This window comes from Podarcis erhardii (genome assembly GCF_964252035.2).
Source record: "Podarcis erhardii genome assembly, chromosome: 4".
NCBI classification, from domain to species: Eukaryota; Metazoa; Chordata; class Lepidosauria; order Squamata; family Lacertidae; genus Podarcis; species Podarcis erhardii.
The window spans coordinates 39,617,444-39,645,283 of NC_138508.1; the positions used below are offsets into that span (position 1 = coordinate 39,617,444).

The window sequence follows — 27,840 nt, forward strand, 5'->3', positions numbered from 1 at the left end:
CGCGCTTCCCACAGAACCCCCGCGGGCTTTCCGAGCATGCGTAGTCTAAAACCGACAGGCTCCACCCACCACCAGCTGACCAGGCGCATGCGCACTGGCTTCCTCGCCGAGCGGCCCGAGGGGAAAGGGCGCTCGCTCGCGTGTCTGAGGGCGATGGCGGGGGCGGCGAGAGTCCTGTGGCGGGAGAGCCGCCGCTGCTGGGGCCCAGAGGCCGCTCGAGCGACGGCGCTGGTGGGCTTCCCTCAGCTGCCGGGTAAGTGCGAGGGGCGTGGCTCCGCCGGACGGTAGCGCGATGGAAGCGCCGTTCCTCCGTCGCCACCGCCTCTTTTTCTTTTTCCCGTGGGTTCCTGCCGAGGCTTCACGCGGGCGAGGCTCCTGCGTGGCTCCAGGTGTTGTCGGACTCCCATCTCCCCTCAGCCCCGGTGCGAAGGATCATGGGAGTTGTAGTCCGGCAGCGGGCGGGCCGCCAGTCCCCCCACCCCCCCATCCGCGTCCTTGCTGGGTCAGGCCAATGGCCCGCCTAGTCGGGCATCCTCTCTCACGGTGGCCACCCAGGTGCCCCGGAGGGAAGCCAGCGAGCAGGATTCAGAAGCGCCTCTGGCTCCAAACAGTAGCCATCGTTTTTTGTCCCCCCCCCCAAAAAAAAATTTTTTTTATTAAATTTTCCACAATTATAACAAATATAACATAAAAAAGGAAATGAAAACACACAAAAGAAAACACAATACAATATTAAAAAAGAAGAACAAAAAAGAAATCTTAAACACATATCCCTTGAAAACCTAATTTCTCTTACATTGTTAATTGACTTCCTCAAATCCCTCCCTTCTGAATTTCATTATATCTGCATGTAACAGCTCTCCAATATGATTCTTAAACTAAAATCATTTCCAGCAATTAACTATCTTATTCTCTTTTCTTACTGTCCTAAATCCAATTTACAATTTAATCCTAATTTAATCCTAGGCCTATTTGGTGCTTTCAAGTGACTTCTATTTATTTATATTACAATATTTATTCAAATAGTCCTTAAATTTCTTGCAATCTTCTTGATATTCCTATTCTTTCTGGTCGCGGATTCTTCCAGTCCCTAACCCTAACTGTAATAAACAGTAGCTATCGTGGCCGCCAGTGGTCATCTCCGCCATGAATTTGGCCTTTTTTTAAAGCTACCCGAATTGCTAGCCATCACTGCCTCGTGCCTGCCCAGCCAGAGGCGGACTACGAAGGCTGCCTTTGGTGGTGAGAAAAAGGTAGGAAGAGAAAGAGAAGAGGGTAGCCGTGGGGCTTTAAAGAAAGGCCATGGGGTTCTTCTGTCACTCTGGATTGAGCACTGTTGTGTCATTTCTGTGCGGCCACTCGCGTTGCGCGTGGTGTGGACAGGTGGCCACACCCACTTCCCACCGCACTGTTTTGTTTTCGCAGGGACATGCGAGTCCCTGGAAAGAGCAGACTAAGCCTCCCTTCCTCCCACCCAAGAAATCACACTCTACCATAAAGTTGACGCAAGCTTGTTTGAAGTCACAAGGTTCTTCTCAAGTAGTCTCATTTCGAAGCACAGGCCAGAAGACCAGGACCTGCTTTGCTTCAGAAGATGGCTATAATAATTATAATTTATTATTTGTAGAACGGCCCATCTGGCTGGGTTTCCCCAGCCACTCTGGGCTGCTGCCAACAGATTAAAAACTGAATAAAACATCACACATTAAAAACTTCTGCCTTCAGATGTCTTCTAAAAGTCAGATAGTTGTTTATTTCCTTGACATCTGATGGGAGGGCGTTCCACAGGGCGGGCGCCACTACCGAGAAGGCCCTCTGCCTGGTTTCCTGTAACCTCACTTCTCGCAGTAGGGGAACCGCCAGAAGGCCCTTGGAGCTGGACCTCAGTGTCCCAGCTGAACGAAGGGGGTGGAGACACTCCTTCAGGTATACTGGACAGAGGCCGTTTAGGGCTTTAAAGGTCTGCATGGATACATATGCTATAATTTTATTGTTTTATTTAAATAAATTGTTTAAATTGTTATTAGGGAAATGATTATTTTTCTCCTTCCAATAAAGTACAGCAGAAAAGTTGTCCAAATATAAACAGTTAACTTATTAAACCTCACCATAATTTCATAATTATATGTGTGTATTTCTAATAGTATAACCAAATCAATAACTTTTGATATAACTGTAAAAACTACAATGAAAATTTATTATTCCAAAAGTGAAACGTTCTTCTGGTTGTGAATATTAAGATTACAGTCATACCTCGGGTTGAAGTTGCTTCAGGTTGAGCGTTTTCAGGTTACGCTCCACAGCGACCCGGAAGTAACGGAAAGTGTTACTTCCAGGTTTTGGCGCATGCGCAGACGCTCAAAATGACGTCATGCGTGGAAGCGGCAAATCGTGACACACAGACGCGGGTTGCGTTTGCTTCAGGATGCGAACGGGGCTCCGGAACGGATGCCGTTCGTATCCAGAGGTACCACTGCATACCAGTAAAAATGAGTCTTTCTGTTAAAAAAAGAAGATTTAAATCGTCTTACTGACTAGTGATTTAAATCATAATTTAAATCATGATTTAAATCGATTTAAATCAAATCCACCCTGATGTTGATAGATGTGTGGAAGGCAAATTTAAAAAATAATGCTTTGTTTATTTTCTGTATATAATTCATTGTATAGTGTTTGTCAAATCAATGCATATAATTTTAAAACATTCATATGATTCTTATTTCTATGAATATCTACCTCAATAGATGACAATGTTTGCATATGATATGTGTGTTGCACATTCTGGTCTCTGGATTTGTTTTTGTTTTTTACTTTGAAAACAATGATAGTGAAAAGTTGCAGATAGGACTGTTCGCCAGCTGACATCAGACCACTGCTAGCTTTTCCAAATGATATGTATCAATACTGTCAATAGGCAAAACATACATGGCTTAGAAATGTCTTCTGTTTAGGTTGCAGACAAAAATCCTCACACAGTTTTCTTAGCCGTCCTGATAATCCAAACCTAGCCTATCACAAGCTAAAAGGCAAGAATCCTGGAGTTGTCTTCCTCTCAGGTTTTCTTTCAAATATGAATGGTAACAAGGCACTAGCGCTCGAAGACTACTGCAAATCAGTGGGCCACGCTTTTGTAAGGTATGTCTTAGAAGTATATGCTAATTAAATGCAAACACCGTTCAATAAATTACATTGATAAATTATTATTATTCTGAACCTTCTGTAAATGTTAATGAAATGTATTCCAGCTCTTTGTATTGTTAATGTTTTCCAGACTTTTCATTTTGTGGCCCTGTTAAGTGTCGTTTGCGCAAAGCTATGCTTTTATTGAGATCCCTCTCTTGCCTAATTTCACAGGTTTGACTATAGAGGCTGTGGAAGTTCAGAAGGCGATGTTAAAGAATGTACATTGGGAAAGTGGCGGAAGGATGTACTGGCAGTATTGGATGAACTCACACAAGGACCACAGGTTGACAATGTCTTTATTTTTAAACCTAGCATAAACATTTCTCTCAGGTTCAAGTACAGGGGTTGCTAGTGTGGTGTTCTGCTTCCTGAAATTAAGCTCCCCCCCCCCTTTAAAAAAAGGTTTCTGCTGTAGCCCGTAGAATTGGTTGTGCAGGGTTTGTGGTGCCTAAATATCCCCACAGTTCCGGAAAGGTTGGCAGCCCCTGTGAATGTAGTCCAAGCCCTCTTTCGTGAATAAAAGTTGTTGAATATGTTGCCATTTTCAGCCTGTGTAACTTTCAAAGAAGCAAACATATGCAACTAAACAGTTCCACTAGCGCAAGGAGTTTCCCCTCTCCCTGCATGCCTTATAAATATGCCCCAGGGAGATGAGAGCACCCCTACAACCGATTTAGGGAGCACCCGAGGAGAAAGCGGGAAGTTGCATGGCACAGCTAAAACTCCTTGCACTGGAGGAGTCTAACTCGGGTCAGCAAATTTTTTCAGCAGGGGGCCGGTCCACTATCCCTCAGACCTTGTGGGGGGTTGGACTATATTTTGGGGAAAAAATAAATGAACAGATTCCTATGCCCCACAAATAACCCAGAGATGCATTTTAAATAAAAGGACACATTCTACTCATGTAAAAACACACTGATTCCCAGACCATCTGCGGGCCGAATTTAGAAGGCAGTTGGGCCAGATCCAGCCCCCAGGCCTTAGTTTCCCTACCCATAGTCTAACTAGATATCGCTCACGTTCCCAGATTTGCACAATGCTGCTGTGAATCTGGCTTCTGGTTGACAACATTTGCTGGGTAATTGTTGTTCATGAGACAATTGAGTAATACTGCTTTTTTAAAAAGTTCATTTGAGAGCATATTTAAGCTTGTGTGTTACACAGCTCTAAAATAAAATTTTAAAATATGTTTAGAGCAATAGAGCCAACATATTTAAACCACCCAAGAACTATGCTAAGTAATAACAGCCTCCCGAGGTACTGATAAAGTGCAGAAGGTACAAGACTTCAAATGTGCTTGCCATGTCAACTGGTGTTCATATTCTCTTGGACAGTCCTCATAGCACTTAAAGTGGCTTTATCTCCTGACCCTTTTTGTTTATGGTGGCACAGTTTATTAATGAGCTCGCAATAAACTAACTAATACTGGTCTCACATTAAGATTTTAGTTGGTTCCAGTTTGGGCGGATGGTTGATGCTTCATGCTGCAATTGCTCGTCCAGAGAAGGTGGCTGCACTAGTTGGAGTAGCTGCAGCGGCAGACTATCTAGTATCAACTTATCAACAGCTTCCTGTAGAGGTAAGGAGGAATAATAAGACTTTCCTGATCGAAATAGGCACTTTTTTCATGTAGAAGTAGTGTTCTGTCTTAAGAGTACACAGTGTATGTCAGACAGAAAAAGCACCAGAGAAAACAATTCTTCCAACTTTTGCAAGCCTCTTGGGGATTGTCAAATAAACACTTGACATTTTTAGGATGCCTTCGCTAATTTTTTTAGTAGCCCTCTTTTTTGAACGTTTTACTTCACTACTTAAAAGGCTTTTGTTATTATAGACAGCATGTGTGTAGAGAAATGTCATTTACATGACTGGGCAACAGCTGATTGGCCCTGTGGCATTGACAGTATGGGGTCCTACAGGGTTCCATCGTGTCCCCCAGGCTCTTAAATGAGTGCTCGTTGGGGCAGAGCTTCAGCAGTAGCCTCCCTGGCAGGCGCATCACTGGCATTTTCTGTGACGGTGGATTTGACAGTGAGGTTGGGGTTCACAGGTATGTCAGCAGCAACGTTAGATTGGCTCTGCCGGTGTGTTTGTGTTGCCACAACTTTAGCATCAGCAGTGCTGTTTCTGGGAGGTCTATTGCTGTAGCTCCACCCACTGAGCAAGGCTCTCCTAAGCTATTTAACATCTCTATAAAGCTGATGAATAACGTTATCTAAACCCTGTCTAAAAATCTGGGTTTGTTCACTTTCCAACTGTTGCAGATTGTAACTTGTTAACTTTCCCAACTAGATCACAGTGGGAATTATTAAGAATAGATCTGGTCCTTTGCACCTTCACTTGAATATTCTGCTTTGAGTTTTATTTCTTTTGCTGGTGCTTGGTGTGACAAGACCTGAAAATGGTTTTTGGATGTATTGATAACTATGAAGAATCTTCATAGTGCATTGACAGCAGAATCAAGCTTTGTCCTTCCTAGTTTTTCGTAGCCCTTTTTCTTAACCAGTACACAACAGCAGGTTGAGCTTGTAACAATTATTTACTTGATAAAATCACTACTTTACATGTGGCCTTTCCCAGCTGTGAAAAAGATTTGTTTTGAACTTCCTCTCCTACTCTTGGTGTTCCTTTGATGATGCAAATCCATAATTATGTGATGGCGAGGTGCTGATATCAGTTAACACTTGGAGAAACTCACCTTAGGATGGAGAGTGACTTTCAGGTCCCGCCTTGTGAGTTTAGTTTGTAATAGATATATATAGATAGATATATGTTTTTACTTCCTAGTTAAAAAAGGAAATTGAAGAAAAAGGTGAATGGAAGGTGCCAACCAAGCACAACGAAGAAGGGGTTTATTCTGTGCCATATGGACTCATCCAGGAAGCAGAAAATCACTGTGTGTTAACTAGCCCTCTTCCCATAAAATGTCCTGTGAGGCTTATCCATGGCATAAAAGATGAGGATGTTCCGTGGGAGACTTCTATGAAGATTGCAGAACGCGTTGTTAGCACAGATGTGGATATTATTCTCCGCAAAGCTGGTCACCATCGGATGAAAGAGAAGGAAGATATCAAACTTATCATATACACAGTGGAAGACTTAATTGAGGAGCTCAGCACTTAGCATGAATTCCCTACTGAGAGAAGCAGAGGAAGTTTACATGAGCTCTGTTGCTCAGTCAGGGCAGCAGGAAATTTCAGAGGGTAACTGGTCAGCTAGATGCACTTGGAGCCCTACCATGGTTTCCTTGCTTAGTTTTCTTCTCTTTCTTGTAAATATTCTTAACGATGCATTTGCACAAATAATAATGTGAAGAAAATGCTGCTGTTTAAACCCTTCTGCTCAATGCAAATCACCACTGACCCTTTTATGCAACATACATTTCCTATATTTTTGTACCCAGGTATTTTTGTGCCAATGATTACTACTTGCAGTACGGTGTGACTTTTTCACCCTTTTGTACACCTTAAAAATAAATATGCATTGTAAAGTTTTCCCACTAGAGTTGTGAAATATAACTTGACAAGTCAAACTTTCTAGAAATGTACCTGAAATATATGTGCAATGTTTGTTATTTCTAGCATGAATGAATGCACCTGGTTTTCATAGTGTAGAGAGAATGTAAGGAGAAAGCATGCTTAATATTGAATTATTTAAAATGGGTTTCAATTATTGATGTACTTCCTATAAAGGATTTACATGGCACTGGAACTGTTCCTTATAATTTTTTAACTCAGTCACCAAAGGAAAAGCAAAAACAATTATCTTTCCACCAAAGAAGGAACATGTGTTGGGGGAATTTCACGTTCAGAAGCCTAAACACAATGGGAAGTTACTGTGAATGGGTCTTGATTCCAGCTGTATGTAGGGCCTAGTATTTAAGTGTGCTTTACATGTAAACAAGTCAAAGATTGCCGTTCCTTTTTGATAAACTTCCGTGGGTAGTCTGCCAAAGAAGATCAGATTTGTAATGTGGACTTTTGTGTAATTTCACAAGCCTGATCTTGTGGTTGTCATTGCTTCCATTTGCCAGTGGTGAGGATCATCAGGCTTTCCAAAACAGAAGACCTGGTTTGCAAATAAAATTCTGTTATAGGAATTGCTCTGTGCTAGTTATAAGATTGTTACTAGATAATACTGTTAGACATGTAGTCTTGAGGAAGCCATTCACCATTGAATCCTAAGGTTAACATTTCTCACAGTTCTTGGTTTTTGACTACACAGCATATCCTTTCTTAGGTGAGGGGAAGCAGGTCTTTTATCATTCATTCCTAATAAAAAAAAAAACATTTTATATAAAGTTCATTATAATATTAAAAGATTTATACTTGAAGCCACATTTCTGCAGCAGAAAGGCCGTATTACTAGATCATGCAACTAAAGGTTCAAATGTGGGATGACCTATTCTGTTGTAATTCTTGGTTATAATAGAAAACCTTAACGGTTGGTTCATGTTGCTGGTTATTGCAGGTAGAATTGCCCTGACCATATGGCATTTCTTCAAAGGATATGCTCCCTGTGCACACGGAGGGCCGCTTCACTGGATTCTAACCAGTGTGTGAAACGCAGAAAAGTAAAACTTACTGAATAATATATGGAAAAAATAAGTTCTAAATTATTGTGTGGTTTTTTTGCAGCATTTAACCAGATCTTACATTAAGTTATTACATGTGGAAACCCTGCCATCTCAGAAGGTGCTATTTCCACTGAGACTCTTCAGCAAATGGAGTTTAGTGGTACACCTTAAGGATTCGCAGCACAGCATTTCACATCTCTAGGGAGGAGGATGCCTTTAATTGCAAGGTTGCAAACGTAGTTTTTCAACTTGAGAATGTGATGCTACATGTCAACACAAGCCTGGGTGACCTGAGTTTGAACCTGTCGAATAACATAAGCATAAGTTTGTAGTGCACCTGTAGTTTTCTGGTTGACATTGTACCTTCCTGTAATCAAGAATATTGCATAAGTACATCTGAGGACATTTATTATTATTTCTGAGTACTTGATATGAGAACTGTTGCTGATAATTTCTATATTTGGCTACAGCCAGTTAATACTTCTGAGGTACAAGAAAAAGCCTTTTATCATAGCCCTTTATGCAATTGAAGAGTTGCCTTTTTCAGTTTGGGTAGATTTCTTGGTCTCTTCTATCTTGCTGTTGTGTATCTCCACAGCTACTTGTGCTGGTGAGAGGTTGGAGCATAGAAAATGGTCCTATACTATAGAAAGTCAGCGATAAAACAGTTATCTTAAATTTGTACTAAAAGAAATGCCATATATATGGAAGTGCACGTGTTTTAGGTGCTAGAAATTAATCCACCGAATGGGCTTTGAAAGGAATTAAATGACACTGCCTAAACTATAACCTGAATTGAACTGTAGTGACAAAAAGTAGCTCTTTGTTAACATTCTTATGCAATTTAATACGTTTAATAATAAAAAAGAGATGCTGTTCTGAAGTGTGTTTTTATACAATATATGACACTATCCAACAAGACAATTGAATGGCTTATCTATAAAGAGTTTTGAGTGGGATGTTTTACTCCTCAAGCAGCTATACCACTGCAGGACTTTGTCCTCTGAATTTCTTTCCTCCACGACTTACAACATGCTTACATTTTTCATAGTACTTTTTCTGGATTAGTCGAATAGCCGTGCTAAAATTTATTCTGGTGCAGACTGTAAAGGAGTGGAATGTCCTTCGTAGTGTATATGCAGTGCTCATGACTGGACCATTGAACCAATAGTAAGAAAAAGGTCAGCTGATCACTTAGTACGGGCCTGGAGTATGGCTGTGCTTTTCATACTTATCTTGGAAGCAAGTTCAGTGGCAAACTGAGGCAGCACTGGTTGCTTATTCCACTAAAAAATGTTACTGAGTAACCAAATCACCATGTTCCAAAGGTGTAGATCTAATCTTATCCTCCTGGTAGTATGTTGATTTTTGCTTGCCTATATATCAGTTCCTTCAGAAAATTCAGATCCTAAAGTGGTTTAGATTCTATATGCAGATTATCGGCAATAGTTCTTCCCTGCAGCTTTATAATCCGAATGACTATGGCAGGGAAAGGGGAGAGGACAGGGAAGCAAAATTGGACAATAATTTTTCATAAAGCTACATAAATGTTTGTTGAAAAGGTGCAAGAGACAATTCTAGGAGTGAAGAAACCAGCTGGCATTTCATTCCAGCGAAGATGAGAGTGGACATGGTCAAAGCTTACTGCAGTCAATAACTGCTGAATATATTCTTTTCTTCATTAGAAATAAAGCTTGAAATTCAAAATGCATTTTGAATTAACATGACTTTTAAGAATCCTTGTGTAGTGATCACAGTGTTGTGCAGTAGCTAAAAATGTGATACTTAACATCTATGAGTCAGTCTTTGGAGGAAGCTGCTACCTCACAATCATATCCTTATCTAAACTAGTGGCATAATACTAGCTTGCTTTACTTTGTATTAGTGAGAGAGGAATGTGAGATCCCTGTTGGACTTCATCAAAGGCCCACTGAATTCAGCATACTTTTCTCTACAGTGGCCAACCAGTTGCCTGAGAAATACATATAAACAGGAAATGAGGGCAATGTATATGGAGCATGTAAAAGCTGTTGTGTAAACCCAATTATTATAGCCTTTTGACCCAGGATCAGACATGCTGTGAAACAGTAGTTTCAAGAAGCAGAAGCAAAAAGGAGTGTGATGCCTTCTTTTCAGTCATTAAAACAGCTGGAATGAAACTGATGCTGTTTTGACCTCATCTCAGATGTCATCATGTCCAAAGCTATAGTTCCTTCTTCTGTGCGATTTGAAAAGTTGGCCATTACTGTCTTGTTTTAGGACATCTTTACTTAAAATAGAAATGAATTATCTGTTTGAATTTTTTTTCTACATCTGAGCAAAGGAAGATGACTTTAAGGGCAGCCATTTCTCTTCTCACAACTGCAGTGTTAAATTTCTTTTAACATTCATGGTCAATAAAGACAATCCTGTTCTAATTGCCAGGTTTCAATTAATTTGAAATGCCTCTTGCTGTGGCAGGTTTGATTAGGTTTGTAGTGCTAAAACTCTTCATTATTGTTCCCGCCTACAGATTTGTCTGGGAAATAAAACAGCCCCAGCTGTCATGAATGAAATAAGCTGGGAACATGTATGGGGAAATGGGTGGAATTTGATTTGAACAGTTAGAAGGCTGATTGAGATGCAATGGATATTTCATAGATGCTCAGCTCAGTTTCTATATTCTGCCACAACTAGCCATGTTCTCATTGTACTGCTTTTATTGTTTTAAAATTTGGAATTTAATAGTTCTTATTTTAAACATAGTATTCTCATATTGATGACACCAAACTCAGCGGAGTAGCCACTGCCGCTGGAGACAGAAACAGGATTCAGGTTGACCCAAACAGATTGGAGAACTGTGCCAAAACTAACAAAATGAATTTCAGTAGTGACAAATGAAAGGTTTTACACTTAGATAGGACACCTGGCTTTCCAGTAGTACATTTGAAAAAGATCTAGTGATCTTAGTAGACCACAAACTAATGATGCAGCAGCAAAAAAGTAGCCAATGCTATTCTAGGCTGCATCAGCCTAGTTTCCCAATCAAGGGATGTAATTTTGATGGACTGAGCTGATTTTGTTCTGCTGTTAACATGCTGCCAAAGCTTCCAGTGACACTTATGGGGCATTTGTTTTTTGTTTGGTTTTTTTATTTTTTTTGTGTGTGTGGTGTTTGAGAATTTTAGTATTTAATATTAATTTCATTGGTATAATGTACATACACTTATGCTTTTATATGTAAATTGCTTGTAGACCATGGAGGGTAACAAGCAACTAATAAATCTAAGAAATAAATCTAGGTGCCTGATGAAATCAGTCATGCAGATATTCATAGCTTTGTCTGGTAGCTGAGAGTTCTGCACATGTGAGGGGCATCTGGGCTCCGTCTTTGTTGTTCAACGGCTGTCTGCTGTACCATATGGCAACCCCTTTCTGAAACTGAGGAGACTTGCAAAAGCAGCTCATGATTGGGCATGGATCTGCCTGCTGTTCAAAGAAACAATGGCAGTCAAAAAGCCTTAAAACCATGCCCAGGCCACAGGGTGTATTTAATGGGGCTCTTTGAAGCAAAACCCATATTTTGAATTTACTGTGTTGATTTTAGCAGAGTGTGAAGCAGTAACATTTTTCATTTCCCCTGATTTACACATCCAAGTCCCCACTGGGTTTTTCTCTTTAAGATACTAGATCACTGAAATGCCTGCTCAGTTTCCAAGGGAAGAAGGAGGAATCACCAGCTGGACCACATGACCTCTCACCATGTCCTTTGGAAGGACTGGGGAGAAGGCTGGTTGCTGACTCATGGTACCACAATCAATATGGGGAAATAGGTGGTGGTCTTTGTTTTTCAGGCATCAGCTTGCAACTGTCTCGTTTTCTTGTCTATGCAGCTTTACGCTGTAGCAGCTTATATAATCAGGTGGCCCTTGTGAATTTGAGACCAATGCATTCAGGGTTCAAGTGTGCCAGTTTACTTCTGTGTATATTGGCCATGTGTATTTATCGGTGTCATTTTCCACCATATTTTCTCCTACATTTTAAGATGCTCCCCCCCCCAAAAAAATAGGAGTAAAATATTTATCATTTCAAAAGCCTGGGGTTTTTTTTGTTTTAACTCACCCTTCTTAGGAATTGTACAACTGCTATTCATAGCACCTCCGGGGGGCGGGGGGTCCCAGATCTTGACCTGCTTCCTGCCCTGTAATTTCTATGCTAATTCTGCCTACATAATTTCCTGTGACCTGGTGACATTCACTATTCCATCCTGCCTTTGTATTAAAGAAGACACAGTTCTTGAAAGCGCATGTGATGTGATATCATCAATGGGTTTCAAAGATGCATATTTGACTGTGGGCACTAAGATGTCTGAACAATCCTTCTGGTCTTACTGAAAAACTCTTGACATGAACGGCTTGTCTGAAGCCCAGTTTTTCAATAAAACTATATTGGACTATATTGCATCTGTTGTTTGCGCTGTCTCCATCTGTCTACTAAGCAGAAAATAGTGCCCATTGTATACCCATGGAAACAGTTTTCAATGGCTGATTTTGATTATGCACTGCATGAGGAAAGAGTGACTATGAAATAAGCACATGCTAACTGTAAAACATACTGTGCTTATCTACATTAGAGTACAATTTTTTGTGTGCATTGCCAGAATCACTTAATTTTTATTCAAGTAGAATAAAAATAAAAATAAAAATAGAGAAAGCCAGTGTGGTGTAGTGGTTAAGAGCGGTAGTCTCGTAATCTGGGGAACTGGGTTTGCGTCTCCGCTCCTCCACATGCAGCTGCTGGGTGACCTTGGGCTAGTCACACTTCTCTGAAGTCTCTCAGCCCCACTCACCTCACAGAGTGTTTGTTGTGTGGGAGGAAGGGAAAGGAGAATGTTGGCCGCTTTGAGACTCCTTAGGGTAGTGATAAAGCGGGATATCAAATCCAAGTATCCCAGAATTCAGAATTCTTCTTTTCTGCCCCTGTCACCAATATACAGCCACATATATAAAAGTCACGTTCTGTTTCCTTCTTCTTTTTTAAAGTACATATTCAGTATGTCTGGCCTTGGGAGGAAAAGAAAGTAGCATTTCAGCTTGGAACATTGATTTGCAGAGGCGCCACACTCCACTTAGCATTGGCACTGGTTAAAGAACTACAAATCTCATCATCCCTGGCTATTGGCCCTGCTTCCTGCAGCTGCCTGGAGTTAATAATTCAGAACTTTTGGAGGGCCAAAGGTCCTCCACACCTGCTATAGAGCCCTCCCCACCAACCAAGAGAGTTCTCTTTCCTTGAACATAGGAAACTGTCTTACACTGAGTCTGACGACTGGTCCATCTAGCCCAGTATTGTCTACACAGAGAGCACGTGGCTCTCTAGTGTTTTAGGCCCTACCTGGACATGGCAAGGATTGAACTTATTGCATGCAAGGAACTCTAGCGCTAAGGTGTAGCCCTTCCAAATGCATATAGTAAGTATTTTTATTTATCTATTAAATTTGTATACCACCCTTCACCCAAAGATCACAGGGCAGTTCACAACATAAAAGATAAGGTGACGGCTATTCATTTGTTGACTACAATCCTTACAGTGTGACTCATCCTGTTGGAAGTGGATCTGAAGTGACGAAGGACAAATAACCTTCCACTGCCATGTTCTAGAGTTGTATGAATTAATTCAAAGGAAATGCAGTGCATTAAAATCCCTTTTGTATTACAGGAATACTAGAATAATAGACCCTCTTCATAGCTTTCTTTTCCAGAACAAAAAAATTGAATTTTATCAGTATATGCAACCTAGCTGTTTGTACACGATTGAGGCAGTACTTAAAAAAAACATTTTTCCACAGATGCCTCATTTCTTTATCACGAACAGCATGCTGCGTGTGCAGTAGGGTGAGCTCTAAGAGAGCTGAGTTACATAAGAAAATTTTTCAGGCGACTTATTTAAAAATAAATACATACCAGTACACAATATGAAAATCTTGCAGGGAAATGAGGTCACCCACTGAATTTTTCATGTATTCAAGTCAAGCCAGGAGAGTCTGAGAATTATATAAGCCAGAGAGCTCACGTCTTGAGTTTCTGAACAGTTGGGAATGTATGGAACAGGCTTGGCTGCAAATCTGAAAAGATGAAACATAGAATGACTATATATGAAATACATGACAGCAGTTCTCTCAAGCGGCATGAAAAGGAGGGAGAAGGAAACATGATCAGCATACTCATGTGACGAACCTTTCGCTGGACTCAGGACCAGCCCTACCATTAGGCAGAGTGAGACAGCTGAGTCATCTCAATGGCAAATAATGTGTTTGTGTAGAAGTGGAAACCCCCAACCATTTCTCCTGAAGATGCTGACGTTTTCCTTCTGTTGAAGGACAGAGTTTCAGTTGCCAAGTTGGTGGGCTTCTGTAATTGAAAAGGAGGTGCTGTCTTGCCCTTCGCTTGTCTTGTCCTTCAGACTGGATATCTGAATGCTTTCCCCATATGCAAGGGAGGAAAACACACTCACATACCTACAAAATGGATGTTGTGGGAAAGAGTTCTCCCTTTGCTAATTTTGCACGGCGGGAGCTTTCAAAACATATATAGGAGCCTTCAAAGCATCATTCCCCAAGCTTTCGCCTGAACCAGTACAAGCAAACATTTTGGTGTGAAGTTGGTGTAATGCCTGCAATGCAAGCAATAGAATGAGATCCTCTGGTCTAAGTTAAGCAGGCACAACCCATGGTGGTGTCAAAGGCCATTGAATAATGAGCTGGTACTATAGATAAGCTAAAAGGGATGCAGGTGGCACTGTGGGTTAAACCACAGAGCCTAGGACTTGCTGATCAGAAGGTCGACGGTTCGAATCCCCATAAGAGGGTGAGCTCCCGTTGCTCGGTCCCTGCTCCTGCCAACCTAGCAGTTCGAAAGCACGTCATTGTGTAAGTAGATAAATAGGTACCGTTCCGGCGGGAAGGTAAACGGCGTTTCCGTGCGTTGCTCTGGTTAATCAGAAGTGGCTTAGTCATGCTGGCCACATGACCTGGAAGCTGTACGCCGGCTCCCTCGGCCTATAGAGCGAGATGAGCGCCGCAACCCCAGAGTCGGTCACGACTGGACCTAATGGTCAGGGGTCTCTTTACCTTTACCTTTACTATAGATAAGCAGGACTGAGGTGGTCACCTCAGGTTAGGTATAATGAAAGGCGAAGAAATTGCTAGCTATTTAATTTACTATTATCATACCATTACATTTGCAGACAGAGATTCTGGTGGGCTTTTCTTCCTCAGCTGCCAAGACAACTTGTCCATTTGATGTCCTGGCCTTCAGTGCAGTGCATCTTGCCTTCAGGGTTGGAGTGCCATTTGCTGTCTCAGCTCAGGCAGCAAAGCATCTTGGGCTGGTCCTGAACAGCTGCTGTTGCAACCCACCATGCATCTTTGCTTGCTACCCAGAGCTCTGCATATGACAAAGCTTGCTTAGTCAGAACTGGAAAAGTTCTAGACTTTTGAAGAGTGTGGAATATTCTGTCCGGCACTGCATTGCAGGGAATTGGGGTGGAGGATGGGGAACTCTGTCCTCCTCTGAGATGGCATTTAGCGGCTTAGCTTTCTTATTTCCATTCAAGCAGATTAAAATAGTCACTTTCTTTGAATTTACACTGGTGATTTTTGCTGTTTATTGACAATACGTCTTTGCTGCTGTTTTACGGGCTCTGTTCCATGCATTTTCTGCAGGTTTGTCTTGGGTTTAAAGAAGCCAACACCGAACGGATGTAATCGGGAGAGTATTTTTAATAGCAATCTTCCTGGGCACCATGACAACGGCTGCAGCATAAGAACGTAGAAGTGAGTACCAAAGCCTAGAATACAAGGAGTGACAGCAGCAGAAGTGTGTGTGCAGAGGAGCAGGCTGCAGAGGATTGAGATGAATAGGGATCCTTTTCTGGCCATGACAGAGTAGGAGGGCCTCTTTAATAGCTCTTAGCAACGCCCCTGCTTTGACCCTCCTCATCTGTGAGGAAAATCAAATCAATACAGCCTTCTTCAGATCACGATGCTCCCACAGCAGCAGTTCCAGGAGCAGCAGAGCATCGCAGCAGCCTTCGACTCTTCATAAATTTTACCAACATTTCTTGCTTCGATGGTCTCCGCATTTCTGGACCCAGATCACTGCTGAAAATCACCAGATCACCTGCGTCACTGAAAGGCTATTCCAAGTTGTCCTGTAATAGACCTTTTTTTTTTTTTTGGTCTTCTTTTTGCTTTTAATTCCTTTGGATTTGCTGGCAATTGCAATGTTAATATGAAATGCTTACATCTCTTCCTAGCAACGACAGAAATTTCACTTGCAGCCAAAATGTCAGCTTTGATGATTTCATGCAAGCACACACAAACCCTTTACTGGCATCACAATTTATGAGGCTTTTGATTTTGACTTTTTTTTTTTTTTGTAATGCATTTGGGATTGTGTAGTAATCCCTTTCCAGGATGTTCAGAATAGATGCTGGGTAATAGATGCTCAGCGCTTTGCACCTCTTGCAAATTAAATAAAGTGGTTTTTCTTCTTCCTAGAGATGGCCAACAGAGGACCCAGCTATGGTTTAAGCCGAGAAGTCCAGGAAAAGATCGAACAGAAATATGACACAGAACTGGAGAGTCGACTGGTGGACTGGATTATCATACAGTGTGGTGAAAACACAGAGCACCCCCCTCCCGGAAGGCAACATTTCCAGAAATGGTTAATGGATGGAACAGTAAGTAATAGTCTGATGTTGCATCAATAATAATAATAATGTGTGCTTTAAGATTTGCTCCTTAACTTTTGCCCTCTGCAGCTCCTTTGGAGAAAGCTAATCAATTACCTTGGACAGTGTTTCCCCACCCCTGGCAACAACCCTACTTCCATATAAACCCTATAGAACAAAGTAATATTTAGGGATTGGAATTTAACTTTACATTTTACCAAGAGTATCAATTTCATTTCTAAACTGTCTTTCTCTTTTAGGACAATTAAAGTATTTAAAACAATTGCTTATTATGATCAGGAGGTTGTAGAAACAATAGCCAGTATATGTGCATAGAGACAGATGGGCAGATTATATAATTCGGTAACTATTTCTCTGACAATTAGAAGAAGAAGAACAGATTTGCTTTTTTTTTTTTTAGCTGAGCTTTTAATACCAGGTTTATCTTCTTTAGAAACCAGTCAGTGTTGGTTTTTAAAAAGAAAAGAAAAAGTAAAATGTGCTTATGCTACATTCCTGATCTGTTTTTGTAAACATCCTGAAGACTTTAAATGACATGTTGGATTTTTTTAAAAAAAAACAAATAAGCACAAAGATGCTGTCCTTTGCCCTGGAGATATAAGACATGGGAAATTACTGAGCCTCTGTCATTGTGTTTTTAACAGTATACCAAATGGAAGCACTTACAGTTGGACTCCAGCTACCGTTTTGCTCTCCCACACAACTGTCAATTGTTATGTAACCTTTAGCGAATGATTTGATTTTGTCCGCCTGAGTACATCCATGCATGTTTGGTCCAGCTGCAGAAATGGAAGCTTTGGGCTTGCATTTTTTTTAAAAAAAACTTACTTGCTTCTAACACATTCAGAATTATTCTCAGTTGTTATTTGATTTGATTTTTGAGAAGATTTCCTTCTGTGAGTGGCACCAGAGCACCCACACCATAAACTCAATAGCGTGTACATGTTGTCTTTAGTCAGCTGGAACTAATTGATTTCCCCCCCTCTTCATTTCTGCTTCTATCTTTAATCTCCCAGCTGCTGTGCAAGTTAATAAACAGTTTACATCCCAAGGGGAAAGAACCCATTCCAAAGATCACAGAATCAAAGATGGCTTTCAAGCAAATGGAGCAAATTTCCCAATTCTTGAAAGCGGCAGAAATCTATGGAATACGAACAACAGATATTTTCCAGACAGTGGATTTATGGGAAGGTACCAATATCCATTTATATGAGCTTTTATTGAAGGGACAATTGCCTTCTTTATATTACACTACTTAGACTGATGCTAATCATGCATGTCTCTAGGGTGGAAATTCCCTGATGTCATTATCTTTCTCTTCTGTTTCTGTTGTGTCACAACCATGTTTTTCCCAGCTTGTTATCTTCTCTGAGAGATTTTATATTTTTTCCAGGAGTTTATGACATCTTTTGTACCAATCCATAACTGAAAAATATATCACTTTGATGGAAACCTATCAAATCTAAGAGAAAGGGTAGTTTCTATAGAAGGTTCAGCAGAAACTGTGGTAATATCCAATTTTCACTATGAATAGTATTCCCACAACAGTGTCCATTTTCATGCTTGAGTGAGGCAGAGGAGGCTATCTAAAATAACCTAGTCAGGGCAAACTGTTGGATTGGGCCGGGCCTGGACCAGGACCAGGACCTGGACCTGGACCTGGACCTGGACCTGGACCTGGACCTGGACCTGGACCTGGACCTGGACCTGGACCTGGACCGGAACCCCAAATCTACATGGTCTTACTCCATCGCTGGAAGATGGGGCAATTCACAGCTAGCATTTAGGCCAAAGATAGGGAGACTATGGCCCTCCATTGTTGAATTCCAATTCCCATCAGCCCCAGTCAGCATGGTCCACAATAAGGTTTCTGAAATAAGGAACATTGTCTATTTCTATGCTGCTGTTATGCTCTGGAATTAAAGCATGCTCCTAAATGTTAGGGGACATCTAGTAATATTGAATAGAAACCTGAATGTTCATACTCATACTACAAATATCCGCTAGCAAAGTACAGGACTTCTTTTAACAACTTATTGATCAACCACTAGTTCTCTTCTTGCCAATAGCAAGCCCAAACTGTTAATCATGTTGTCCATTACTTTCTGGAAGGCCCATAAGTCGTCTGTTGTAGGGCAACTGCTTTGCATGTAGAAAGTTCTGAGTTCAATCCTCAGCATCTTCAGATATGAGCTGGGAAAGACTTCTTGTCTGAAACCCTGGAGAGCTGCAGCCAGTCAGTGCAGCAATATTAAGCAAGATGGGTCAATGAATCTGACTCAATAGAAGACAGCATCATGTGTTCCTACCATGAACAACATGTGTGCATTTTGAAGATGTTTGTCCAACTGTCTGATCATATTATAACTCAGAAACTAAAAGGAAGAGAGTTGTACATAGGCATGTACAGCACACAGAGAGTTCTTGAACTAAATTTTGCTAACACTTCAAGCTTTGGTCAGAATTTTGGGTTAGGAGATAGGATTCAGAGACATTTGCGATTTAGGCTGCAATCCAAACCTCCCTTCCCTTTGCCAGTGGGGTTGTATGGAGCAGCGAAACCACCACCACATCTGTAGTCCTGCAGTGCACAGTGGGTGGGGAGCAGGCAGATCACTGAAGCAGTCTGGGAGCTGGTGCAGTGATCAGGTCCTAAGCCATTGCATGACAGCAGTGGAATCAGCTCAGGGTCCAATCCATCCAGGGTCCACACTGGCTCAGTCTCTCTCAGTCACCCCCGGAATGCCTTCTTTTAAGGCTTTCCACTGGCTCCCACCAACAGGAATTTTGCCAGCGGCCTACCCACCAGCTGACACATCCAGCAGGTAGTAGGAGGCTGGCTTAGCTGGGCAGAGGGATATCTCTGTTCATTTCAACCCCAGTCAGTGGGACGCAAGGAGGGGATGCAGTGCTTTGGCCACTAGTGTTTTGCTTGTTTTCTGAGCTCAAGATTGCAACATCTTTCATTTTCACCATCTGATTCAACAGTTTCCCTCCATCTTTGATTTGTTTTCCCTTCCTAAAACTCACTCTCTTTGGAGGACTAGAGTTAGCGTCAACCCATGTGATGATTTGAATCCACTTTACACAATGAGTTGTTACCCAGAACCTCTACTGGGTGTCTACGTATATACACCTTCCAGAAAAGTAGCCATGTTAAAATCTTTTCACGCATGACATTTTTCTCACATGGAGCTAATCCCTGTGTAAGAAAAAGCATGCATGCAGCAGCTGTCTAATCTGTGTACATGATTCAAGACAAAAACACAAATCAGTTTTCACAACCAACTCATTCTTCCGTTTTCTTTGGTTTTGATTATTTTCTATTTCTTAGTCCTATGTAGCAATCAACAAACCATCCACTTCCCCTCCTTTCTGTTCATTCTGTGTTTTAAATTAGATTATGAGCCTGCAGGCTTGTCTAACCCATTTACTGTGACTTTTGCATCCATGGTCCTTTTATAGATATGTAATGACGATAATGGCCAGGAAGGCTTGAGACAGCGTCAGCTGAAAGCCCTAAAGAGTGTGGCTACTAGTTCTCAGGGGAGAAGGCTGAAGCAAGCTCTTCTTCCTGTGGCTGAAGTCCTTTCTTGGGCTTACTTACATATTGCCCCCCCCCCCAAGAAAAAGGCAAATTGCATGTGCTAATTTTTATGTATCTGCAAATAATAACTATAATTTACACAGAAATACAATACTAAAAGGGGCGTGGCTGGCGCTGTGGGTTAAACCACAGAGCCTAGGACTTGCCGATCAGAAGGTCGGCGATTCGAATCCCCGCAACGGGGTGAGCTCCTGTTGCTCGGTCCCTGCGCCTGCCAACCTAGCAGTTCAAAAGCACCTCAAAGTGCAAATAGAAAAATAGGTACCACTCTGGCGGGAAGGTAAGCGGCGTTTCCGTGCGCTGCTCTGTTTTGCCAGAAGCGGCTTAGTCATGCTGGCCACATGACCCAGAAGCTGTACGCCGGCTCCCTTGGCCAATAAAGCGAGATGAGCGCCGCAACCCCAGAGTCTGCCAAGACTGGACCTAATGGTCAGGGGTCCCTTTACCTTTACCTCTACAGTACTAAAATAGGGTAGATAGGTGACCCGTTTGCCTGCTTGGTCCAGGTGCTAAATCTTGATGTGAAACTTCAAGGACGCTGCTCTCCTCCCTTCGTGTAGGATCTTTATCTGTAAGCTGAACTTGGACCAAACTTGGACCTCCTCAAAGAGAGGATTGTGTTCTGTAAAGTAAGACATATGTCCCACCCTCTCATTTCCCTTTTGCCTCCATGGGGCAAGATAGGGAATAATCGTACTGGAAGCTGGTGAAAAACATGCAGGTGTAAAACAAGCTCACATAAAGTAGCACCATACCCAAACTGCATTCAGCAATGGAGCTGCTGCTGCTGCTGCTACTCTGCCAAACCCTGGCAGAGAGGAGCCATTAAACCTGTGTTCTGTGCCAGGTTGCCTGATTACATGACTGAGTGGAACAGGCTTAGGATCCAGCCTAAGTCTGCTCTCTCTGGTGCTTCCTCTACCATGACCTTGGAGTGTCCCTTTTTGGGGACTTACACTGGCCTCAGATCAGTGAACTTCACCTCATTTGGGACGGGCACGTTATGCCAGCATATCTTTGACTGAACCAAGGTTGGAAACTTAATGTCAGCTGAGCCTGGCTGAGCAAATGGACACAGAATATAGAGAGCTGAATTTAAGATTCAGAAAATGGGTAAATGGGAGAGCTAAAATTGATGGATTTGCCTTTCCCTAATTATAATTATTATAAGGGACACGGGTGGCACTGTGGTATAAACCACTGAGCCTTGGGCTTGCCAATCAGAAGGTCGGCGGTTCAAATCCCTGCAACGGGGTGAGCTCCCGTTGCTCGGTCCCAGCTCCTGCCCACCTAGCAGTTCGAAAGCACGTCAAAGTGCAAGTAAATAAATAGGTACCGCTCCGGCGGGAAGGTAAACGGCGTTTCCGTGCGCTGCTCTGGTTCACCAGAAGCGGCTTAGTCATGCTGGCTGCATGACCTGGAAGCTGCAAGACGGCTCCTTTGGCCTATAGAGCGAGACGAGCGCCGCAACCCCAGAGTTGTCCTCGACTGGACCCAATGGTCAGGGGTCCCTTTACCTTTACCTCTACAGTACTAAAATAGGGTAGATAGGTGACCCGTTTGCCTGCTTGGTCCAGGTGCTAAATCTTGATGTGAAACTTCAAGGACGCTGCTCTCCTCCCTTCGTGTAGGATCTTTATCTGTAAGCTGAACTTGGACCAAACTTGGACCTCCTCAAAGAGAGGATTGTGTTCTGTAAAGTAAGACATATGTCCCACCCTCTCATTTCCCTTTTGCCTCCATGGGGCAAGATAGGGAATAATCGTACTGGAAGCTGGTGAAAAACATGCAGGTGTAAAACAAGCTCACATAAAGTAGCACCATACCCAAACTGCATTCAGCAATGGAGCTGCTGCTGCTGCTGCTACTCTGCCAAACCCTGGCAGAGAGGAGCCATTAAACCTGTGTTCTGTGCCAGGTTGCCTGATTACATGACTGAGTGGAACAGGCTTAGGATCCAGCCTAAGTCTGCTCTCTCTGGTGCTTCCTCTACCATGACCTTGGAGTGTCCCTTTTTGGGGACTTACACTGGCCTCAGATCAGTGAACTTCACCTCATTTGGGACGGGCACGTTATGCCAGCATATCTTTGACTGAACCAAGGTTGGAAACTTAATGTCAGCTGAGCCTGGCTGAGCAAATGGACACAGAATATAGAGAGCTGAATTTAAGATTCAGAAAATGGGTAAATGGGAGAGCTAAAATTGATGGATTTGCCTTTCCCTAATTATAATTATTATAAGGGACACGGGTGGCACTGTGGTATAAACCACTGAGCCTTGGGCTTGCCAATCAGAAGGTCGGCGGTTCAAATCCCTGCAACGGGGTGAGCTCCCGTTGCTCGGTCCCAGCTCCTGCCCACCTAGCAGTTCGAAAGCACGTCAAAGTGCAAGTAAATAAATAGGTACCGCTCCGGCGGGAAGGTAAACGGCGTTTCCGTGCGCTGCTCTGGTTCACCAGAAGCGGCTTAGTCATGCTGGCTGCATGACCTGGAAGCTGCAAGACGGCTCCTTTGGCCTATAGAGCGAGACGAGCGCCGCAACCCCAGAGTTGTCCTCGACTGGACCTAACGGTCAGGGGTCCCTTTACCTTTACCTAATTATAGAACAGGGGTAGGGAACCTGTAACCCACCATATAGTGTTGGGCACCAACTCCCATAAGCCCCAGTCAGCATGGCCAAGCATCAGCAGATGATGATAGCTGCAGTCCTGCCATGTCTGGAGAGTCACAGGTCCCCCAGCCCTGCAAGAAAAGCTTAGAACATTTATTTATTCATCATTTGTTGATCTGGAGTTCTGAGTTCCTGAACTGTACTGAGATCAACTACTTGGGACAGCCATTTTCAAGCCATGATTTGCAGTGTGCTATAACAGAATGTAGGGCTGGAAAAGGCTTCTGCTCGGGCCCTTTGCAGGAGTTTAATATATGTGCATGTTTGTGGAACATTGTGGGTGCAGGCTCCACTCTGTGTGTTCATTAAAGCATCTGTGCTCCTGTTCATTCAACAATACAGTATGTGTTGGATGGAATGAGGAGCTTGTTGCTATGATGCTCTCCCCTCCATATTTCTGGTACGTGTTTTGTGTTTGTGTTTTATGTTTATTACATTTATACACCACACTTTCTTCCAAGGAGCTCAGAGTGGTCTACATGGGTCTCCTCCTCCCCATTTCATCCCTACAACAACCCTGTGAGGTAGGTTAGGCTGAGAGACGGTGACCGGCCCAAGCTCACCCAATGAGCTTCATGGCTGAGTGCAGATTCAGTTTGGGGCTGAAATTAAGAAATCACTTAGGAATTTATGGTTGGGGTGAGATTTGATCTAAGACACCTTCCCAGTTTAAAGCTCAGACTCCTGGCTCCCACACCAGCCTAATTGAACAATTGATTGTATTTCTATGCTGTTTCCGATTCAAACAAATCCTCAGACTGCTTGCAAACAATAAATAACAATAACAGAACAGAACCTCACAAGTACAGCATAAATCAAATAATATAATTAACAAATTATTGGTAAAATGACTTCCGCTCTGGCGATCGTCAGCAGGGTTGCACCAGAGCGTCCTTGTGCCAGAGCGCTGGACCAAAAAACGAGACATTCCAGGATCCCAACTGAAGCCAGGATTGGCTTCTGTGATCCAGGATAGCCTGCTTAAAATGGGACACAGGTATTTGGAAGCATTGTGTGGCTGCAGAATATAGCCATCAATGGCCCTCGCCTCCTACTTTAATGCTACCTCTTTCTGCTGCCCCAGACTATCGCCCTGCCTTTGTTAAATGAAGATAGCAAAAGCTGATTTACTTTGGGACTGCTGTGAAGATTAATGAGTTGAATGATGTTTCTAACAAGGATTGGTATGAAATCAGTGGCAGCCTATTTCCACAATAAACACAGTCACTTTCCTCTGCAGTAGCTCCAGCAGTGATTTCTCTTTCCACACGCTGCGCTCCATGGTTTTCAATATTGTTGTGCCACTTTAGATTTGAGGTTAAGTGGGGTCATGCATCAGTCTCTCTGCAATTAGGTCAATTTAAGGCCCCATCTGCACTATACAGAGTTCCTTGGGAAGAGGGTTTGACTGTTAAACCTCTTCGGGAATCTTAGCTCTGTGAAGGGAACAGGGGTCTCCTAACAACTCTCAGCTCCTTTAACAAAAGACAGGATCCAAGATTCTTTGGGAGAGGCAGGATTGTTTAAAGAGGTGTGATACAGCTTGAGATGTATGGTGGAGATGCAGACTAAGACCAAGCTTTGCAAAGGGAAGCATTTTTATGTGGAAGGATTGGCTTGCAAAAATGGGGAGACTGAGGGATCAGTGTAGGGTCTGGTCTTGACACATGGAAGGGATCTGACTGGTAGTGGAAGGGCAATGAGTTTACTGGACATGGAGCAAAATGTGAGGCATAAGCAGAGAAGGCTTATGACCGGTCCTAAGTTAAGCGTGCTGTATACAGAGATATACACAGAATGGGCAGGCCCAGACCTCAGTATTCATAGCTTTGGGAATTAGGGATGAAGGAGAAATTTGATTCAATTCACCTTTAAAGGCAAACTTATCTAATTCCAAAAACAATTCATCCTCCAAAATTCACACTTCTCCAAATTTTACAATGTCAAGTAGCATGCACAGAAATGTGCACAGTAGTGTAAAGTGTTGGGGGGGGGAATGTATATATTGGTGAAAATAACACCCCAAATTGCACTGTATTGGGGGGGATTTGCAGAACTACCCCAGTGTCAACTGCAAACCATTCCACTGTTTGCAAGGTGAAAGAAGCAGCAGTTCTGGGTGAGGGAAACCCTGTTGGTGCCCATGAGACCCGAAGAGAAACAGAAAACATAATGGGATAACAAAGCCTTGGGGATTTCTGGGATTGAACTGGTGTCTATACAGTACTGCCAAAACTACAACCGAACTACGTAGCAGTAAAGAATCTCTCTCTTCCTCTGCCTTTCTAGGGAAGGACATGGCTGCTGTACAAAGAACTTTAATGGCTTTGGGCAGTGAAGCCGTCACAAGGGATGACGGATGCTATAGAGGGGATCCAGCCTGGTTTCACAGGTAAGGATCTATAGCTCTTCCCTGGATCCCCTGGGGCCATGTTTTGGGTGTAGACTAAATGTGTCAATCAGCACCAAATTCACCTTTTTCTGAATTCATATTGTCTATCTTTGAGCAGGGTGGTTCCCAAACCTCCATCCCCCACCCACCCCAATGGGTCACATGAAAATTGCTGAGAGTTTTGGTGGACCTCTTAATTATTTTTCTGTTGTTGTAGGAATTCTAATGCACTGGGAGGTATGGCCTTAAATTGTATTTTTACTAGGGCTGCTATATGTCCAGAATTTGCTGGACCCTCTTTTTTTTTTTTTTTTTTGAGATTTTGCTAAAAAAAAAAAAGTTTCACAACTTTGGCCAATTTTTTTGAAATATGGCAACCCTAGTTAATGGGTTAACCAGAAAGTTGGTGGTTCAAGCCTATCCAGGGGCTGCTGTGGGCAGGATTATGTTTTAGCAAAATCTCAAAAAAGAGAAGTTTTTGAGGTATTTTTTAGGGAAATTCACCAAAATCTACATTTCCAACATGGGTTGCAATACATCTGGATTTTTCTGGACATTTAAGTGATTTCTGCCTGGGCGCTGTTACAGTCTGCTGAATCTCGGCTACGTCTGGGAAATTCCGAACATATGGCAACCCTACATTAACTGACCCATTGCATCACATAATATAGTCATCTAATTGTCTACAGATGATTCTAAACTTCTAAATAAATTTCTAAATAATTTCCCACTGTATTCATATGTGAAACCAGCAGGAGGAGGCAATACTTCAGAGGCTGACTGAATATTGGAGGTGGGATGAAGAAAGAGTGCTATGAAAGATTGTCATAAAAAGGCTGCTAGAATTATGGCACACGAGGCCCTTTTTCAAATTTTGATAAGCAGTTTCATCCCCCTAAGATAATTCCAAAGACATCTGTATTCATAATCAAATAAATGTATTGCATGCTGTGCGCTTTTAAAAATGGAGCCTCTCCTCAAAGTTTTGTTGTTGAACTCTGTTATCCGATTTGTGCAAATTAATCGGCAGCTGTGACTAAATCATCCAGAACCTGCAATGAAACCTTTTTAAAAAAATAAAAAAGCAAATATACACCAGTGTAAGAGAGCCAACTTTTCTGGACAACTCATTGCAGAGTTGGCATTTTATGCATTTTGTAACACCAGCTCCTGGGACAATGATGCTCAGTCTTCAACATTCTTGCCTTAATCTAGCAGATCATTTGGGCATCCACTTAAGTGTTTTGCTGGATGGTGGCCAGATTACTTAAGACCTCAGCCATTGGGAAAGCGTTATATTGATTTGGCCATGCTAAAAGATTTCCCCCCCTCTATTTTGTGGGCATAGCTAATGCATCAACAGCAGCAAACCCAGGAGATCTAGTTTTCTGATCTTTAGGGTGGATGGGAACCTTTCTAAGAAGGATCAGAAGCTGTCTAAACTCTAGAACAGCCTTCCCCAGTCTGCAGCCTTCCAGATACGTTGGGACTCAGCAGTGGCACGATAGTCAGGGACGATGGGAGCTGTAGTCCAATTGAAAACATCTGGAGGACACCAGGCAGGAGGAAAGCTGCTCTAGTAGGAGTCTTTCTCTGATCATGCCCCACTTGCTTTGCCCTTTGCTGTCCTCTGGATGAGAGCTACAGCACTTACTGTACCTGTGTTCCTTTTTAAGGAAAATGAATGCGAGGAATTAAAGCCCAGAACATGTACCACTTTAGATCTGCTTCACCGATCCACCTAAGTGCTCAAAGCGATGTGCAAATGAGAACTAATTTCAGGCTTGTCACATTTACAAATTCTTCTTCACAGGAAAGCACAAAAGAACCGGCGAGGGTTTTCGGAAGAGCAACTTCGTCAAGGACAGAACGTCATCGGTCTCCAAATGGGGAGCAACAAGGGAGCGTCTCAGTCTGGGATGACGGGATACGGCATGCCAAGACAGATCATATAGGTCACATTCTCCACCTTTAAACACACACTCACACAATCTACAGCATGGCCTGACTGGGGGAAAAAATATATATAGCTAGTTAATGTTCATGCTAAAAAGAAAAAAAAATCTGCTTCTAAGTTTTCCCTTCTAAGATTTTTGGATTTCTTTTTCCAACTGCAACCTTTCAACCTGAAATGTGGACCTGTGTGCTTGATGTGTACCACTTCGCACACATCACATGATGCCCTGTGATGTTCGTTTCTGAACTATGCAAAAACTGTTTTTCTGTATTTATTTGCAGTTTGTTACCTTCTGTACTTGTGGCTTATTGAACTTGCTCTCTTGCACCTCGGCAATCTTCTTCTCCACTCTACTGGTGAAATAATTTGCTCTTCTAAAAATAAAAATAAATCAGGGGAAAAAACAATCTGGAAAAAGACTTGCTCTGTAAAGAGAGAAACACAAGGCTTTCTGTAGAGCAAAGCCAGGGTCTGATTTAATTGTTCCAAGAGGCAAGGAGGGAGAATATGTTTTGCAGTTTTTGATACCAATGAGAAGAATGTGCCTAACTTTGAGCTCTAACATGGGCTGTGATGCTGATGAGGATGATCCCAGTAAGGGGGGGGGGCACCAAAATTGCAGCTTCAACCAGGTGCTATATGTCCAGATCCGCTATACCAGGGATGGCCAACAGGTAGATTGCAATCTACTGGTAGATTGTGGGGTGCCTGTGGTAGATCA

The 27,840-nt window shown here is 42.5% G+C and overlaps 2 protein-coding genes and 2 long non-coding RNA genes across 5 annotated transcripts; 2 read left to right on the forward strand and 2 right to left on the reverse strand.

The window, feature by feature from the left end:
* Positions 1-6,678, forward strand: ABHD10 (abhydrolase domain containing 10, depalmitoylase). The gene is made up of 5 exons (XM_081859813.1): positions 1-253; positions 2,952-3,135; positions 3,355-3,466; positions 4,625-4,762; positions 5,971-6,678. The coding sequence occupies exons 1-5, from the start codon at positions 37-39 to the stop codon at positions 6,304-6,306; spliced, it is 987 nt and encodes a 328-aa protein (XP_081715939.1). The 5' UTR covers positions 1-36; the 3' UTR covers positions 6,307-6,678.
* A 794-nt stretch (positions 6,679-7,472) lies between these two features.
* LOC309340786 lies at positions 7,473-12,407 on the reverse strand. Its single transcript, XR_014156081.1, has 2 exons — positions 11,683-12,407; positions 7,473-11,631 (listed from the first exon to the last, which is right to left on the reverse strand). It is a non-coding gene; the product is annotated as an uncharacterized lncRNA (long non-coding RNA).
* A 64-nt stretch (positions 12,408-12,471) lies between these two features.
* LOC309340670 lies at positions 12,472-15,116 on the reverse strand. The gene is made up of 3 exons (XR_014156065.1): positions 14,970-15,116; positions 13,702-13,862; positions 12,472-12,801 (listed from the first exon to the last, which is right to left on the reverse strand). It is a non-coding gene; the product is annotated as an uncharacterized lncRNA (long non-coding RNA).
* A 350-nt stretch (positions 15,117-15,466) lies between these two features.
* TAGLN3 (transgelin 3) lies at positions 15,467-27,523 on the forward strand. 2 transcript variants are annotated; one of them, XM_081859551.1, is made up of 5 exons: positions 15,467-15,572; positions 16,299-16,480; positions 17,509-17,683; positions 25,060-25,162; positions 26,976-27,523. In XM_081859551.1, exons 2-5 carry the CDS (start codon positions 16,301-16,303, stop codon positions 27,115-27,117), a joined length of 600 nt encoding a protein of 199 aa, XP_081715677.1. In that variant the 5' UTR covers positions 15,467-15,572; positions 16,299-16,300; the 3' UTR covers positions 27,118-27,523. The 2 variants fall into 2 exon arrangements, with proteins under 2 accessions (XP_081715677.1, XP_081715676.1); XM_081859550.1 differs by lacking the exon at positions 15,467-15,572 and adding an exon at positions 15,599-15,951.
* The last annotated feature ends 317 nt before the right edge of the window (positions 27,524-27,840 follow it).

Coding starts and splice junctions, on each gene's coding strand:
- ABHD10 (XM_081859813.1), top strand. CDS start 37: ATGCGTAGTCTAAAACCGACAGGCTCCACCCACCACCAGCTGACCAGG. Junction 3,467..4,624: donor AACTCACACAAGGACCACAG/GTTGACAATGTC, acceptor TCTCACATTAAG/ATTTTAGTTGGTTCCAGTTT. Junction 4,763..5,970: donor ATCAACAGCTTCCTGTAGAG/GTAAGGAGGAAT, acceptor TTTACTTCCTAG/TTAAAAAAGGAAATTGAAGA.
- TAGLN3 (XM_081859551.1), top strand. CDS start 16,301: ATGGCCAACAGAGGACCCAGCTATGGTTTAAGCCGAGAAGTCCAGGAA. Junction 16,481..17,508: donor AATGGTTAATGGATGGAACA/GTAAGTAATAGT, acceptor TTAATCTCCCAG/CTGCTGTGCAAGTTAATAAA. Junction 17,684..25,059: donor GACAGTGGATTTATGGGAAG/GTACCAATATCC, acceptor CTGCCTTTCTAG/GGAAGGACATGGCTGCTGTA.